Source organism: Pogona vitticeps, chromosome 3 (genome assembly GCF_051106095.1).
Source record: "Pogona vitticeps strain Pit_001003342236 chromosome 3, PviZW2.1, whole genome shotgun sequence".
NCBI classification, from domain to species: Eukaryota; Metazoa; Chordata; class Lepidosauria; order Squamata; family Agamidae; genus Pogona; species Pogona vitticeps.
The window spans coordinates 146,305,001-146,320,615 of record NC_135785.1 but is presented as its reverse complement, the minus strand read 5'-3'; the positions used below and the strand labels follow the sequence as shown (position 1 = coordinate 146,320,615).

Genomic DNA, 15,615 nt, shown 5'->3' with positions numbered 1-15,615 from the left:
CTCCTCTCCTCAGTTTCTCTCACTAGTCATATTTAGTAACGTTGAACCTTTGGTATGGGGATCATGGCACTCGGATGGTTCCACTCTTCTTCCCTGGGAATCCATGTCTAGGGGATTTGTATTCTGGGAAGGGGCTGGAGCTGAGTGGCAGCTCCCTGGACTGCCTCCAATCTTCTCTAATACCTGCTTAAGAGAACAAAGGAAATGGGGAGCTACTGACTGGGCCGAGGATGTTCAGTCACCACCAGAGCTGTCTGTGTGAATCCAGGATTTATCCACTGAGTGAATGATTAAATCGAACAGCAGGCTGCAGTGACACTGTACATGACAAGGAAGCACACAAACAGGCTCGTCAAAAAAAAAAGCACAAACTTCAAGTACTCAAGCCAGCTTCCATGCAAGCTACTGCAAATAGGCAGAACAGTTTAAAATAAATATAACATGAGTAGACATGGGCACTTCGTATTTGTACCCTGGGGATACAAATACGAACCACAGCACCAAAGGTGCTGCAGCAGCCCAATTCTCTCCCTTTCACCAGCCAGGTCCACTCACCAGGCTCCACGCAGTGCGGCACTCCTCTGCTGTCGCAGCAATCGCAGAAGGAGCCTAGCTGGCGCTTCCCCACCTCCCTGGGCAGCCTCCCACTCGGCTGTGCAGGGAGGCAGGAAAGCACCTGCTGGGCTCCTTCTGCAATTAGTGCAATGACAATGGAGGAGCGCCGCACTGCGTGGAGCCCGGTGAATGTACCTGGCTGGTTCTTGGGGAGAGAACTTGGTGTATCCCCGGGATATGAATACGAAGTGCCCATCTCTAGACGTGAGATATTCCGTTTGTTTATTTCCATCACACTAAGCACACTCACAATTATGTACATGTTTCTAAGCTGCATGAAACTTCTGTTTTCTGAAGTGGATTTTACCAAGATAAAACTACCTTAAAAGTAGGGCAAGGAAGATCCCTTCACCCTTGGGCCGCCCACCAAAAATGTACTTGAAATAAAAACAATATATATTTAACAGATGTAGCACTTAGTCTTGGATATGTAGGAAGCTTCTTAGACTGAACAACAAGGCATGTAGTCAGCACGTTACTGTGCTTTCCAAACTGTTCTCATTCTCAGTACAAAGAGCGTACTCACTGCCCATGGTCTCAGCCAGGAAAAAGCTCACCCTGCTCAGACTACAGGCTGCCACAAAACAACCTTTTAAAAAGTGTGTTTTAAAAATATAGTCTTCGTAGTATTTACATCAGTGAACAGTAGCATATCCCGCTCCTAAGTTTGTGGTTAGCAGCAGAGTAAGTTGTGCCATCTGGACCACTTCCAAATAATGCTAAAGCTCATCATGTTTGGAATCTGTAATAATAAGACATAAAGGCAATATTAATTTGAGAACAGAGAACACTTACACAGTCAGGAGATTCACTTTAAACATTTTCTTAAGTCCTCATCATTAGACTCACTGGCCAGAATCCAAATGGGTAATTAGGCTAGCATACAGCAAGTGCAACGGCGTAACTTGGAGCAGCAAACAGCTGCTATAACATGTCCCTGACTGAACTCGTAGGGATGTGCCAAATCACACAACTGGCACACAACTAGGAATTACATGTAGTACTCATTAATTAGCAGCGATTTGCCTCTCCAGGTTATGCCATTGCACTTAGACCAGTGTAAACAGTCAGTTGGATTCTTGTTGTTAACTAATTTTGTCACAATTCCATAGATGATTCTATCTCCGTTTCCTTAAAAAATAAACAGCCAGGAACCACACATTAGTTATTTCAGGGGTTACCATATTAATACTTTAAATATATCACACAATGAGCCCAGCATTCCCGTGTCTTCTCCAGATTTATGACTGGAGCACAGTATTAGTTGACTCCCTCTCCACAACTGGTCACAACTGTTTTACAGTAAACTTTTCAGCAGATATTACAATTTTCCTAGCCCGTTGTGTTCTAAATATGAACACACAAGTGAAGTTCCTCCAATATGTAAAACTATGGCTGATTCACATTTGTATAATACTAAAGTTGTTGTTATATGGCAACCCTATGAATGAACATACTCTCCAGGTTGTCCTGTCCTCAACAGCCCTGCTCAGCTCTTGCAAACTCAAGGCTGTGGTTTCCTTTAGGGAGTCAATCCATCTCGTATTTGGTCTTCCTCTTTTCTTGCAGCCTTTCACCTTTCCCAGCATTACTGCCTTTCCCATCTCATGATGCACCCAAAATAGGATATCAGTTTCATCAATTTTGTTTTTGCCTCCAGAGATAGTTCAGGCTTGATTTGCTTTTGGACTTCATCTTTTGTCTTTCTGGCAGTCCAGGTTATCCACAAAGCTGTCTTCCAGAACTGTACTTCAAACAAGTCAGTTTTTTCCTGTCAGTTTGTTTTATAGTCCAGCTGCCATACCCATACATGGTGACCGAAAAGAAAATACAACTGTGTGGATGATCTTGGTCTTGGTCTCCAGTGACACATCCTTACACTTGATTATCTCCTCTAGGTCCTTCATTGATGCCCTTCCAAGTCTCATCCTTCTTCTGATTCCTTGGCTGCAGTCTCCATTTGGACTGATGACTGCACCAAGGTACATAAAACTTTCACTGTTTTCAATTTCTTCATTATCAGCATTAAAGTTGTGTAGTTGTTCTATATTCATGATTTTTGTCTTCTTAATGTTCAACTGCAGTCCTCCTTTGGCACTTTGTCTTCCACTTTCCTTAAGTGAAATCCACTTTCATTAAGTGAAATCACTGCTGCTATGTCACTTGCATGATCTTAAATTCTGGATATTTCTTCTACCAATTTTCACTCCTTCACCTGAATCTAGTTTGATATGTGATATCTGTTTGGTGTGTACACAGAACATAAGGGGATAAAATGGACCTTTATCTGATGATATCTTTGACTATAGGAACCCACTTTGTCTCTCCATATTCTGTCCTAACAGTAGTTTCTTGTCCATGATACAAGATATGTATCAGGACACTCAATCAAGTGCTGAGGCACACCTATTTCTTTCAGAGCAACCCATAGTTTCCCATGATCTACACAGTCATAGGCTTTGCTGTAGTCTATAAAGCATAATCTGAAATTATTTGGTGCTCTCCACTAGCCAGCAGATATTTGCAATGTGATCTCAAGTTTCACTTCCTTCTCAGAATTCAGCCTGAATATTAGGCATTTCTCACTCCATAGAAGGGAACAGCCTTTGTTGCAACACCTTAAACATCACTTTGCTTGCATGTGAAATTAATGTATTTAAAATATTTCTACCCTATTTTTCTCCTTGAAAAGGACTCAAGGCAGTTTACAACATTAAAAGACAATATTTAAAACTAAGAGCAATGAGTATAAAGCAGCAGCTTACATCATTAAAAGGCAATATTAAAATGATGAAAAAAAGTATACAAATATTTTGAAAAACACCACTCTGAGAAATGGAAAACACAAAAATGCAAAAACGCAAGCAGTACTAAAAGTCCGTCAAAGCAGTAATGCATAATAATCCATCTAAAATCACAACAGGTAGTTGTGGGAAGACCTGCCTGAACAGAAAGTTCTTCGCCTGCTTGTCAGATAGTCTGCTTCCCTGTTGGTCTTTCAGCACTCCTAATCTAGGCTAGATTTCACTTTCCTGGGCTCCATGATCACTGCGGATGGTGACAGCAGCCACGAAATTAAAAGATGCCTGCTTCTTGGGAGGAAAGGGATGACAAACCTAGACAGCATCTTAAAAAGCAGAGACATCACCCTGCCGACAAAAGTCTGAATAGTCAAAGCTATGGTTTTTCCTATAGTGATGTACGGAAGTGAGAGCTGGACCATAAAGAAGGCTAACTGGCGAAGAATTGATGCTTTTGAATTGTGGTGTTGGAGGAGACTCTTGAGAGTCCCCTGGACTGCAAGGAGAACAAACCTATCCATTTTGAAGGAAATCAAGCCTGAGTGCTCACTGGAAGGACAGATCCTGAAGCTGAGGCTCCAATCCTTTGGCTATCTCATGAAAAGAGAAGACTCCCTGGAAAAGACGCTGATGTTAGGAAAGTGTGAAGGCAAGAGGAGAAGGGGACGACAGAGGATGAGGTGATTGGACAGTGTCATTGAAGCTTCCAACATGAATTTGACCCAACTCCGGGAGGCAGTGGAAGACAGGAGGGCCTGGCGTGCTCTGGTCCAGGGGTCACAAAGCGTCGGACATGACTAAACGACTAAACAACAACAACAATCTAGGTTTAAATCTCCCTTTGATTTGTTGGATCTTCTGGAAGAGATCTCTTGTTTTCCCCTTTTTGTTGTTCTCTGTTCCTTTGCACTGGTTACTGTAATCAAATTATATAACTCCATTGCTTTATTGGTCCTCCCTAAGATGATCAAGTGTAACCCTTATCATCTCAACTAGGGGGATACTCTTTTGTTGCACCATGACTCCCAGAAATCTCCAAGAAATCTGGGAACTGCCTATAAATCCACCTAGAGGCTTTCCCTATGAGACAAAGGCTTTAGAGTTGTTTATTTACCTACACCATTGGATTCTCCCACCTTACTTGTTGTTGTTCATTTGTTGAAAAGGAAAAGGAAACGAAAGCAAGCTGTCATGGTGCTTCCTGGGAGTTGTAGTCTTGCTGCAGATTAGGCTCTGTAGAGGGTGTTTTCCAGAGAACAATGACTCCCAAGGAGAACTATGGCAGCCTTTCCTTCCTTCCCCCCCTCCCACCCACAACAGGAAACAAAGGCCCAAGGCCACCTCACAGTAAAAACAAAGTTTGTTTCATCTAGTGGCTGCATGGATCACAGCTCAGGTCTCTAAACCATTACACCACTGTAATTTTTTGCATTATTTGACTTTGTCAAATGCACAGACTGCCTCCACTGAAAAAGAAAGGTTACTTACCTGTAACGATGGTTCTTCAAGTGGTCATTCTGTGAATTCACACAAAGGGTTAATACCAGCGCCAGCGTTGGGCCTCTCGGAACGTTTTCTAGCTGCAAGAGAAAAGTAACAATGTTTAGGACTACCCCTACTGCGCACGCCCAGCCTAACCGTCCCTCAGTTCCATTTGTCCGCCATAGGCCCTCGAGTCATAGAGATGCCAGTGACAGACAGACAGAGGGGAGGCCGGGCGGGATTGTGTGAATTCACAGAATGACCACTTGAAGAACCATCGTTACAGGTAAGTAACCTTTCTTTCTTCATCGTGGTCTTCTGTGAATGCACACAAAGGGTGATTAGCACGCTTACTAACCGGATGGTGGGCTGTCACTGAAGAGCCGATGCTAGCACTGCCCTCCCGAATTTGGTCTCCTCTTTTGCCCTCACGTCCAATCTGTAGTGGGTTATGAAGGTAGAGGCATTGGACCAGGTAGCGGACCGGCAGATGTCGGGCAGGTCGACGCCACGAAGTAAGGCAGTGGATGAGGCAACAGCCCGGGTGGAATGGGCTTTAAGTCCCTGTGGAGGATCTCTGTGGTTGAGCTCGTAGGCAAGGGCGATGGTAGATACGAGCCACCGAGAGAGCGTGGACGGCGAGGCCGGGCAGCCCTTCTTTGGGCCAAAGTAGCAAAGAAAGAGTCTGTTAGCCAGGCGAAAGTCCTTGGTCCTGGACACGTAAAAAGCTAAGGACCGTCGAACATCAAGCATGTGGAGCATGCGTTCAACATCAGTCGTCGGGGACGGAAACAAAGTTGGGAGAATAAGTGGCTGATTGACGTGGAAGTCGGAGACCACCTTGGGAAGAAAAGATACGTCCAGGTAAAGCATAACCTTGTCCTTAAAGAATTGAAGAAAAGGTTGGTCATGACGGAGAGCTGCCAACTCGCTAGCTCGACGAGCAGAGGTGATAGCCACTAGGAATAGCGTTTTCAAAGAGAGCATCTTGAGGTCACAGGTAGCCATGGGTTCAAATGGGGGTCTGGCTAGGGCATGCAGAACCAAGTGGAGGGACCACTGAGGGAGTGGAGGACGAACGGGAGGTCGGAGGTTAGAGAGACCCCTCAAAAACATCCTGACGGTAGGATGGGCGAAAAAGCGAGAAGAGGGAGAAGCTCTGGGCTGGAAGAAGACAACCGCAGCAAGGTACACCTTGATAGTAGAAATAGACAGGTGGAAATCGAACAGGTAACGGAGATACTGCAGAAGCGTAGAGAGAGACACAGGGGAGGAGGCGAGATTCCTCTGCTGGGTAAATTTCAGAAAGCTTTTCCACTTGTAGGCATACAAGCGAGACGTGGAGGGCTTGATGGCGTTAGTCAAGACCTCCTGAATTTCTGGACGATCCTCCACGCCGTCAGATGGAGCGTGTCGAGGTCGGGGTGAAGGACTTTGCCTGCTTCCTGGGTCAGCAGGTCCGGCCACATCGGAAGGGTTACTGAGTCCACGGCCATGCTGACTAGAGTGGGGAACCACACTTGGCGAGGCCAAAAGGGTGCAATGAAAATGGCCGGAGTCGTTGAACGTCGGAGTTTGATCAAGGATCTCTGTATCAACGGGATCGGTGGAAATATGTACAAGAGACCCTGGTTCCATGGGATCATGAATGCGTCGCCGAGCGAGTGGCGACCGAGACCTGCCCGGGACGCATACCGGGAGCATTTCGCGTTGTGAGGGGATGCGAACACGTCCAGCACTGGGGTCCCCCATTGGCGGCAAAGGTCCTGGAAGACCAGAGGGTTCAACTCCCATTCGTGTGTCTGATGTTGAAGCCTGCTCAGAGTGTCCGCAAGTGTGTTGTCCTCCGTGGCTACATGGATGGCCACTGGATAGATATGATGACGGTAACACCATTCCCAAAGGAGGATGGAGAGATACAGGAGTGAATGAGAGCGGGTTCCGCCCTGCTTGTTGACATAATGCATTGTGGTAGTGTTGTCCGTCACCAGCTGAACTCCACGGCCGCGCAGGAGAGGAAGGAAGGACCTGAAGGCCTTGATAACCGCCAGCAGTTCCAGGTGATTGATGTGGAACATGGCTTCCTGTGGTGTCCAGAGGGCGTGAATGGTGCGACGCCCGCAGTGCGCCCCCCAGCCGGACGGACTGGCGTCCGTTGTAACTTGAACGGTGAGACGGAGTGGACGAAAGGGCCGGCCAACCGTGAGATGGGGTGTGTACATCCACCACTGGAGCTGGCTGGTGAGCTCCGGGGTGACACGAAGCCGTTTCCTTTGACTGTCCATCATGGGGTCGAAAAGGGTGAGAAACCAAGATTGGAGCGACCGGAGTTTGAGGCGAGCGTGCGCTAGCGCCGGCGTTGTAGAAGACATCAAGCCGAGGAGGTGTTGGGCGTGATGGGCTGTCACCCGAGCACCGGGAAGAAATTTCCTGATGGCTCGTCGAATCTTGTGTATTCTTTCTGGGGGAAGAAAGACTCGACCCTTTACAGCGTCCAAACAGACCCCTATGTATTGAACTGTTTTGGAGGGAATGAGCTGAGACTTCTGTTTGTTGACAGTGAGACCGAGATTGGAGAGAAGATACAGGATGAATTTTGTGTCTTTCAGGGATTGTCTTCGCGAGGTGGAGACTACGAGCCAATCGTCCAGATAAGGGTAAACGTGAATGCCCCTGAGACGAAGGTAAGCTGCCACTGGAGCCATGACCTTGGTGAAGGTCCGGGGAGCTGTGGACAGACCGAATGGCAGGGCCTGGAATTCGTAGACCGTGTCCTGAAAGATGAACCGAAGGAACTTGCGGTGGTCGGGGTGAATAGTGACGTGAAAGTATGCGTCCTTTAGATCTATAAGGACGAACCAGTTGTTCTTTTTCAGCAAGTGCATGATGGACTCTAAGGTGAGCATCCGAAACCGTCTGGGTCGCAGGTAAGTGTTTAGGAGTCTGAGATCGAGGATGGGTCTTATGCCTCCTCCGCTTTTTGAGACGGCGAAGTAGCGGGAGTAAAACCCGCATTGTATGTCGCGAGGTGGTACTGTAGAGATGGCATCGTTTTCCAAGAGAGATGATATTTCTTCCTCTAGTGAGGAGTCGAAGGGAGAATGAGTTATGAAACCGAGCGGAGGAGATCTTATAAACTCCAGCTGGTAACCGTGCTGAATAATTTTTAGAGCCCAAGTGTCGTTTGTGATGACAGACCAGTTGTGAAGAAACGGTTGAAGACGGGTGGTAGGTGGTGAATGGGTGAAAACGGGGGGCCGAAAGTCAAAGATACTGTTTTTGTTTCCTGCCAGGTGGCTTAAAGGCTTGGCGGCGATGGGGGGGACGAGGGCGGTATCCCTGATAACCCTGGACAGAAGAAGAGGACTGGCCAGAGCGCTGCTGAGGTAGGTGCTTGTAAGGACGGTATTGTTGGGAAGATTGATACTGTCCATAAGATTTACGCCATTGAGGGCGTCGCTGTCTAGATTGAGTCTGAACAGAATAGGACTTAGCAGTTCTCTTAGCCTTGTGAAGGTCCTCCAAATGGGAGTCGGTCTTTTCGTTGAACAGCCCGGTAGCGTCGAAGGCGAGGCTCTCAACTTTTGACTTGACGTCCTCCATTATGTCAGCAGAACGGAGCCAAGCATGGCGCCGGATAGAGATGGCAGACATGAGGACTCTGGCAGAGATTTCTGCTGCATGTCTGATAGAAAGGCGTTCATACTTGGACACCGTCTGAGCGTCCTCATAGGAGTTAAGAAAAGCTTGCCGGGTGTCTTCAGGTATCATTTTGAACCCCGGTAAAAGCTTGAGCCACAATTGTTTGTGATAAGCTCCCAACACAGTTTGATAATTTATGACTCGAAGTAACAAGGTGACAAGGGAGTAGATCTTCCTGCCGATGAGTTCCAGCTTTTTACCCTCCTTGTCGACTGGGGTAACATGGGCTTTGGCCGAAGGCCTTGAACAGCTTGTCTCAACAATGAGTGAGTTTGGAATGGGGTGCTTGAGCAGAAAATGAGTGTCAGCCCCATGAATCTTGTAGAAGTGCTCTGTGCGACGAGGGACGTTAGGTGTAGTCGCAGGCTGAGCCCAGAACTCCTTGATGGCCTTCATAACCACAGGCACAAAGGCTATACTGGGGGGAGCAGTACTGTCCCTTTTGATGTCCCCAAAGAACAAGTCCTCTCCCGGAGGGGAAGGGAGATTCAAGTCCAATTTAAGTGTCTTGGCAAGCCTGGACATCATCTGAGAATAAGAAGAAAAATCTTCAGACGGAGAAGGAGCGTGAGTATCGCCAGTATCGGAAAGCACCAGATCACCCGGAGGTAAATCATGCGGTGGCAAGGGTGGGGGTTGCTCCTGATCGGAGTCAGAAGACCGCTCCGTGGACACCTCATCTGGATCAGAGGAGAAGACATCCCTCTTCTTCTTTGGAGGGGGTTTCTCGATGCCGACCTGCGTTGTCGGGGGTCGAACTGGGACCACAGTTGGCGCCGAGGTGGAAGGGGCCGGTTGCGGTGGAGGGGCAACCGGTACCGTTGGAGGGTGGTCTTTGGCTTGAATAGCCCGGCGTCGGCGTCGAGGCCGGGTCGACTCCGAAGAAGAAGACACATATATGTACCGGATCTTTTTGCGGTACCGGTCTCGAGATGCGGATGTCGACGACGAAGAAGGAGACCGCGAGCGGTCGCGCCGACGTCGATGGTGTTTACGACGCTTAGGGCGGTCGGAATCCGCTGAACGGGAAGAAGAGGACCGACGTCGATGCTTGCTACGACGTCGATGAGAACGGTGCTTCTTCTTAGAGCGTTTACGCTTAGAGGATTTCGAGTCCGAGCGATCGCCAGAGTCGGACTGTGTGGAAGCTCGATGCCTCTTCTTCGATCGTTTCCGTCGAGGAGACTTCGACCTCGAGCGGCCGGAGGAAGGGGACCGACTCGGGGAGCCATGCTTCTCCGTGCGAGAACGTTTGCCTCGAGGAGATTTCGACCTCGAACGCACAGGTGATCGAGGTATCTTCTCTCGAGGGGATCTCGAGTCCGAGTGTACGGACGAGATCGACACGGGAGGCGACCCCTGGCCCGCAGGAAAAGGGCTATGCGGGGCAGAAGCGAGGCCAGTAGTGACAGCGACTAACTGGCTCGGTGTCGGGGAAGACCTTCCCGAAGGCGGTAACACCTCAGTACGTCGAGCAGGAGGAGGCGCGGGTGCCTCGGACGAGGCCCCGAAGCGCCTCGACAACTCTTCAAGAATCGGCGATGGGATGGAACCCGAGCTCGGAGAAAGTGGAATGGATGTCATTTTAAGCTGGGCGGCCGCCTTAGCTTTGGACGATTTCGACGGCTTAGCTTTCGGAGCCGGAGGCTCGGGGTTCGAAGCAGGAGCGGCCGATTTCGACGACGCGGATTTTTTCGACATTTTGGAAACTTTAGAGACGACTGACTGAACAGGAGCTGCTCGAGAAGTGGAAGCCATTTCCCCCTCCGAGGGCGCCGTGGAAGACAACGTTGACTCCCACAGATGGAGTTTAAGGTGCTGTTGGCGAGCCCTGAGAGCGGCCTTAGTGAAGGCTTTGCAGTGTGGGCAAGCTTTGGGATTGTGCGACTCCCCCAAACAATACAGGCAAGTATCGTGGCCGTCCTGATGGGGAATTTTGCGGTCGCACACCACACACCTGCTGAACGGCCCGGAAGGGGACATAGGGCAGTAAGGAAACCGAAACGACAAGTCCGAGGATAAGGCAGAGCAGTCCGAAATCAGTCCGAGTAAAGCCAGAGAAATACACCGGGTCGTCAAGTTGAAGGGAAAAAGCGCTAGGGTAGTCCGTGAGCGAAGCTGAGGTCAAAGCCAAAAATCAGATATATAGATCGCAATAAACGCAGCTAAGACGAGAGGCTCCAAACCGCTAGGCGGAAAAATGGAACTGAGGGACGGTTAGGCTGGGCGTGCGCAGTAGGGGTAGTCCTAAACATTGTTACTTTTCTCTTGCAGCTAGAAAACGTTCCGAGAGGCCCAACGCTGGCGCTGGTATTAACCCTTTGTGTGAATTCACAGAATGACCACGATGAAGAACCACCATATTCGTAATGATGGAAAATGACACAGAAGTTCTGCCTATGGTATTTCATCTACAGGGGCTTATTTACTTGTTGCACGTCATGCCATGGTGCGAAACGTAACAGGTGATGAATCTTTTTTATGTGTGAATCAGCCCCCTGTACAATAAATATGATTTAAGAGATCTGAGCCTTCAGTGTGTATAAAGGTGCCTCCTACAGCCCTGAATAGTTTGTGGACTTGAGCACATAATAAGGGTTCAGTCCAGAAAAGGAAAATAACATAGTACCCACAACCTGGTGACTTGAACTGTATTAGAAATAAAAGGAAAACAGGTAGACAAACAGCCAGGAAGGAAATGGTCAGCAGACATAGGTAGAATATAAACAGCCATCAATAAAAATAAGACTAGTACCCCAAAAATAACAAATATTTTATAGCAACTAAATAGTAAAAATATATATATATTATTTCTATTTCCTAGTTTCTTGGGCCACACAGGCACCAGCAGTGATAGAAAATACAAGGCCAGAAACTGTTGAAATAGTTGAACATGTTGGTTGCTGCTAACCTCAATTTAACAGGTCTCCTCTCCTTAAATGTTATTCAGTCTTATAAAAATGAAACTTAGCAAAAATATTTTTTTCCATGTACAGCAAAACAGTACAAAGTCTTGTGGCATATTTAAAATTTATTTTAGTGTAAGCTTCCCTGGATTACAATCCATTTCTTCAGACACATATCATACAAAATATTTAAGCTACAGGATATACATAAAGTAGTCACAGCTTGTGGTGGTGAAGACCAAGGTAAATGGTATACAGTACTGAGATGCACACTGTTAACACTACTAATGACCTTTCAAAGTGCTGCTTGCTTAAATGATCTGGAAACAAGTAATTAGCCAATTCAAAGTGTCTGTAGGCTAATACTAATTTTTTGCTTTCTACTTTTCATCACTTTTTGTGTATAACTAAAAAGTTGCCCAAACTCTGGCCTCAGCATAATAAACTTTTCCTGAAAGCAGTCAACACTCTGAAAGTGTATTACCACTTTTAATAATGAAATATTCTGTAATCTTTCACTCTGTCCCTGCCTACACAGCTATGTGCCATGTGTTTGAAATAGTCTACTCTGTTAGTCTGAAAAAGTCAACTGTAGTCCATGAAACCATGCACTGAACAAAATCTATGGAAAGTAAAACATGACTTTTGTTTTTCTTACAACTCAAAATTTAATGGGTCTTAACACTTAACCAAATGTTTTTGAAGTGCCAACAAATTTGCCTCTCGGGCATTTGGAAGGTTTTCATCCTAGACAAAGATCTTATGAAAATGTTGTTCTTTTTGCACTCAGTAGGTTGTCCTACTTTGGGCACATCAAGAGATGGCAGTATTCTCTGAAAAAGACAACAATGCTGGAAAAGGTAGAAGGCAGCAGGGAAAGAGGAAGACCAAACACGAGATCCACTGACTTCCTAAAGGAAGCCACAAGTTTGAGTTTACAAGAGCTAAGCAGGGCAGTTGAAGACAAGACATTTTGGAGATCGCTCATTCATAGGATTACCATAAATTGGAAGCAATCTGATGGGCACATAACAATAATAATTGCACTCAGTGGGATCATGGAACATTACTTTGCAGGAACACAAAAACAGGAGTACAAAGTTATCAGTCAGGGTAGTGAGGCTGCAGAGTGGGTTGTGATCCCAACTCCATGGTTGCACTGCCTTCCCAGTGCCAGGAGCATCACTCACGTGGAGCACCCAAAGATCTAAGGCAGCGTGAGAGAATTCTCGGCTGGCCCACCTTCCATCCCTTGGAGCTGTGGGTGCCCTCTGACAAGGGCCCTGAGAAAACTGCCCCACATCTTGCAAACCGGCACAACTTCTGCACATTTTCCCAGTTTGATTAAGTGACCAGCTCCAACCTTTGAATTTTCTATCTCTCGTAAAAAGTTATCATGAGCTGCACAATATTTCCTAACGCTTCTGTGCCTCACCTGTGTGATGGGACTGGATCACATTCTTCTTCTCATTTCTGATTCGACTGATTAGCTTCTGTATTTCTGAATCATACTCTGCCCATTCTGGAACTATCCTGATGGCAGCTTCTAGTTTGGGTTCTTTGGTTTTGGGATTGTTACACTAAAACATGATTTTAAAACCAACAAATGGTAGTCATTTTAAAAAGCCAGGAAAAAGATATTACCACTGATTACAGAAAGTATCAACTAAAAATTTTAAGTCAGAGAAATATGAAACACACATTGCCTGTGACCCCTCGTTCCCCGACCACCAAATCTGCTGCTTTGTAGCCGGAGAGGAAATACACATTTTTACTCAAAAATAAGACACTACTGTACCTGTTTCCTCCCTTTTTTGTTTTTAAAACAGCCCCTCCAGACATGCTTGCAACACAGCAGCAAATTTGGTCAGGGCAGCCAGTGTGCTCCTACAGCACTGGAGTTTGCCTAACCCTGTTTTCAACATTGACAAAGGACTACAAAATAACAATTACTTTAAACTGAGACAAAAAGTCTGCTGTGAAGCACACTGTTACTTCAGTGGTATGTGGTACAGTCGTCCAATGACTGCCACTCCGGAATACAGGAAGCTTCAATATGTGTCATTAAGACTCTCATTTTTACAGACTGCAAATAAGAGTCCATCAACCTATATTTCCCAGCTACAGTGGTGCCTTGACTTACAGCCATAATCCATTCTAGAAGATGGTTGTAAGTCGAAATGCTTGCAAATCAAGTCAGCATTTCCCATTGAAATGCACTGAAACCCAATTAATCCATTCTGGCTGTTTTTTGGTTGTATGTAGAGGCGCCAGTTGCAAGCCGAAGCATTTGTTCCCATAGGAACTAATGCAAAAGTGGTTAGTCCATCCTCTACCACTAGGAGGAGAAATTTTCTTCTTTTAACCTAAAATGACTTAGGTTAAAAAAAAAGGACAGGAAAGGAGGGAGGGAACAATGCGGAAAAGAGGAAAGAAAAAAGGTCATCACTGGGGCACACAGACCCCTGGGACAAAGGTTTCTGCTGTTAAGTACAAAAAGAGAGAAGACAGAGAGAAGACAATAAGGGGTGGGGGAGAGAGTTTGGAGTCTAAAACACCTTTTAAACCAAACACTTTTTAAACCAAACACATTTTAAACCAAGCACCTTTTAAACCAAAGCAAGCATCTTTTAAACAAAATACATTTTAAAACCAAACACATTTTAAAACCAAACACATTTTAAAACAAAAAACTTTGGAGTCTAAACCTCATTTTACAGCATGTCAGCCACCACAGACCTTTGCAGAAAATGTTTTGATTTTAAAACAAAAAGACTCAGGAGTCACATTTTAAACCCACACATTTTTAAACCAAAGAGAGGTCACAGTTCACAAACCCTAGGAGCCACAGAATGCAAAAATAAATAAATTTTACATTATAAAATTACAGTCTAATGTTCACATTTAATTTTAATTTAATATTACAGTCTACTTTTCACATTTTAACCCCACACTGCAATACCCATCAGAGCACAGAAATATAACCCCCCACCAAGCCCAAAGCCAAGCTGCAAAAACCCTGTACAGTAAATACAGTGTGCTCACCCAGAACAGGCAGACTCTGTTTTAAAAAAGAAAGTCAAAAATCCAAAAAGCAACCAAACCACCCAAGACCCATCGGAAATGGGGGAAAAACAAATAAACAAACAAAAAACAAACCCACAAATCCCCCAAGACCCATCACAGCATAGAAATATAATCCCCCCAGCTCAAAACCATGTTGCAAAAACACCCAGAAGTTTTTAAAAAGCAGAAAACAGCACCTTACCTCCCTGCAAACACACACACACTCACTCCGAAGCAAAAGCCAGGCAATTCTGAAGCCTCCTCCGCACACATTCTCTAACTGCTGAGGCGAAAGAGCTACAAAGAAGCAGCCTCGTCGCCACCTACAGTTAGAATTTTGAATTTCTCCCCTTTTCCCCCCCTGCCTTTTTCTGTTCATAAGTGGAAGCTCTGGTCACAAGCAGCAGCAAAATTTTGCGACCGGACCTGGTCGTAACTCGAAATGGCCATAAGTTGGGATATTCGTAAGTCGAGGCACCACTGTATTAGCATTTTCTGTCACATTTCCAAGCTCTCTTTCATCTTCATGGGACTTACATATGAGGTGGCTCCCTGCATCTCAATTTAAAATCCTAAAATATATTCCATGTTATTTCCAGACCACCAAGCCAGGAAGTATAACTGTGCTGACACGTCAGCAACTATTAGGCATATTATTTAGCAGTGGAACAGAGAAGATCTATGCAATCATATTTTACTAGAGAACAGCATGGTGGGCTTTTCCATCAATGCTCTTTTAGACAGTCAAAACATCTGGATAGCATTCTTTTTACAAATAGAGCCATCTGTCACTAGCCACCAGGAGCCCTCGACCCGCACCATTCATCTTTTATCCACTAGCTTTTCCTCAGTCAGTTTTTCTGTCAACATTGCTATTCATGAGAAAGAAACGTGTGTGAATCCAGAAGGACTCCTTAGCAATCTAATGCATAATATGGAGATCTGATAAAGATAAATGAATGTGGTTTGTATGGCTTCAACCTTCTCAGAAAAAAAATCGTGCCTGTATCAGCTTTGTCCTTCGAAGAACTGAAAGAAATAAG

The 15,615-nt window shown here is 45.9% G+C and overlaps 1 protein-coding gene across 1 annotated transcript in view; it reads right to left on the bottom strand.

The window, feature by feature from the left end:
• Positions 1 to 765: 765 nt before the first annotated feature.
• Positions 766 to 15,615, bottom strand: part of UGGT2 (UDP-glucose glycoprotein glucosyltransferase 2) — a 112,643-nt gene continuing 97,793 nt past the window's right edge. Inside the window, exons 38-39 of the mRNA XM_072994694.2 lie at positions 12,942 to 13,086; positions 766 to 1,357 (exon numbers count right to left, since the gene is read on the bottom strand). Of these exons, the coding sequence (XP_072850795.2) occupies positions 1,335 to 1,357; positions 12,942 to 13,086 (168 nt within the window). The 3' untranslated portion in view covers positions 766 to 1,334. The remainder of the gene's footprint in view (positions 1,358 to 12,941; positions 13,087 to 15,615) is intronic.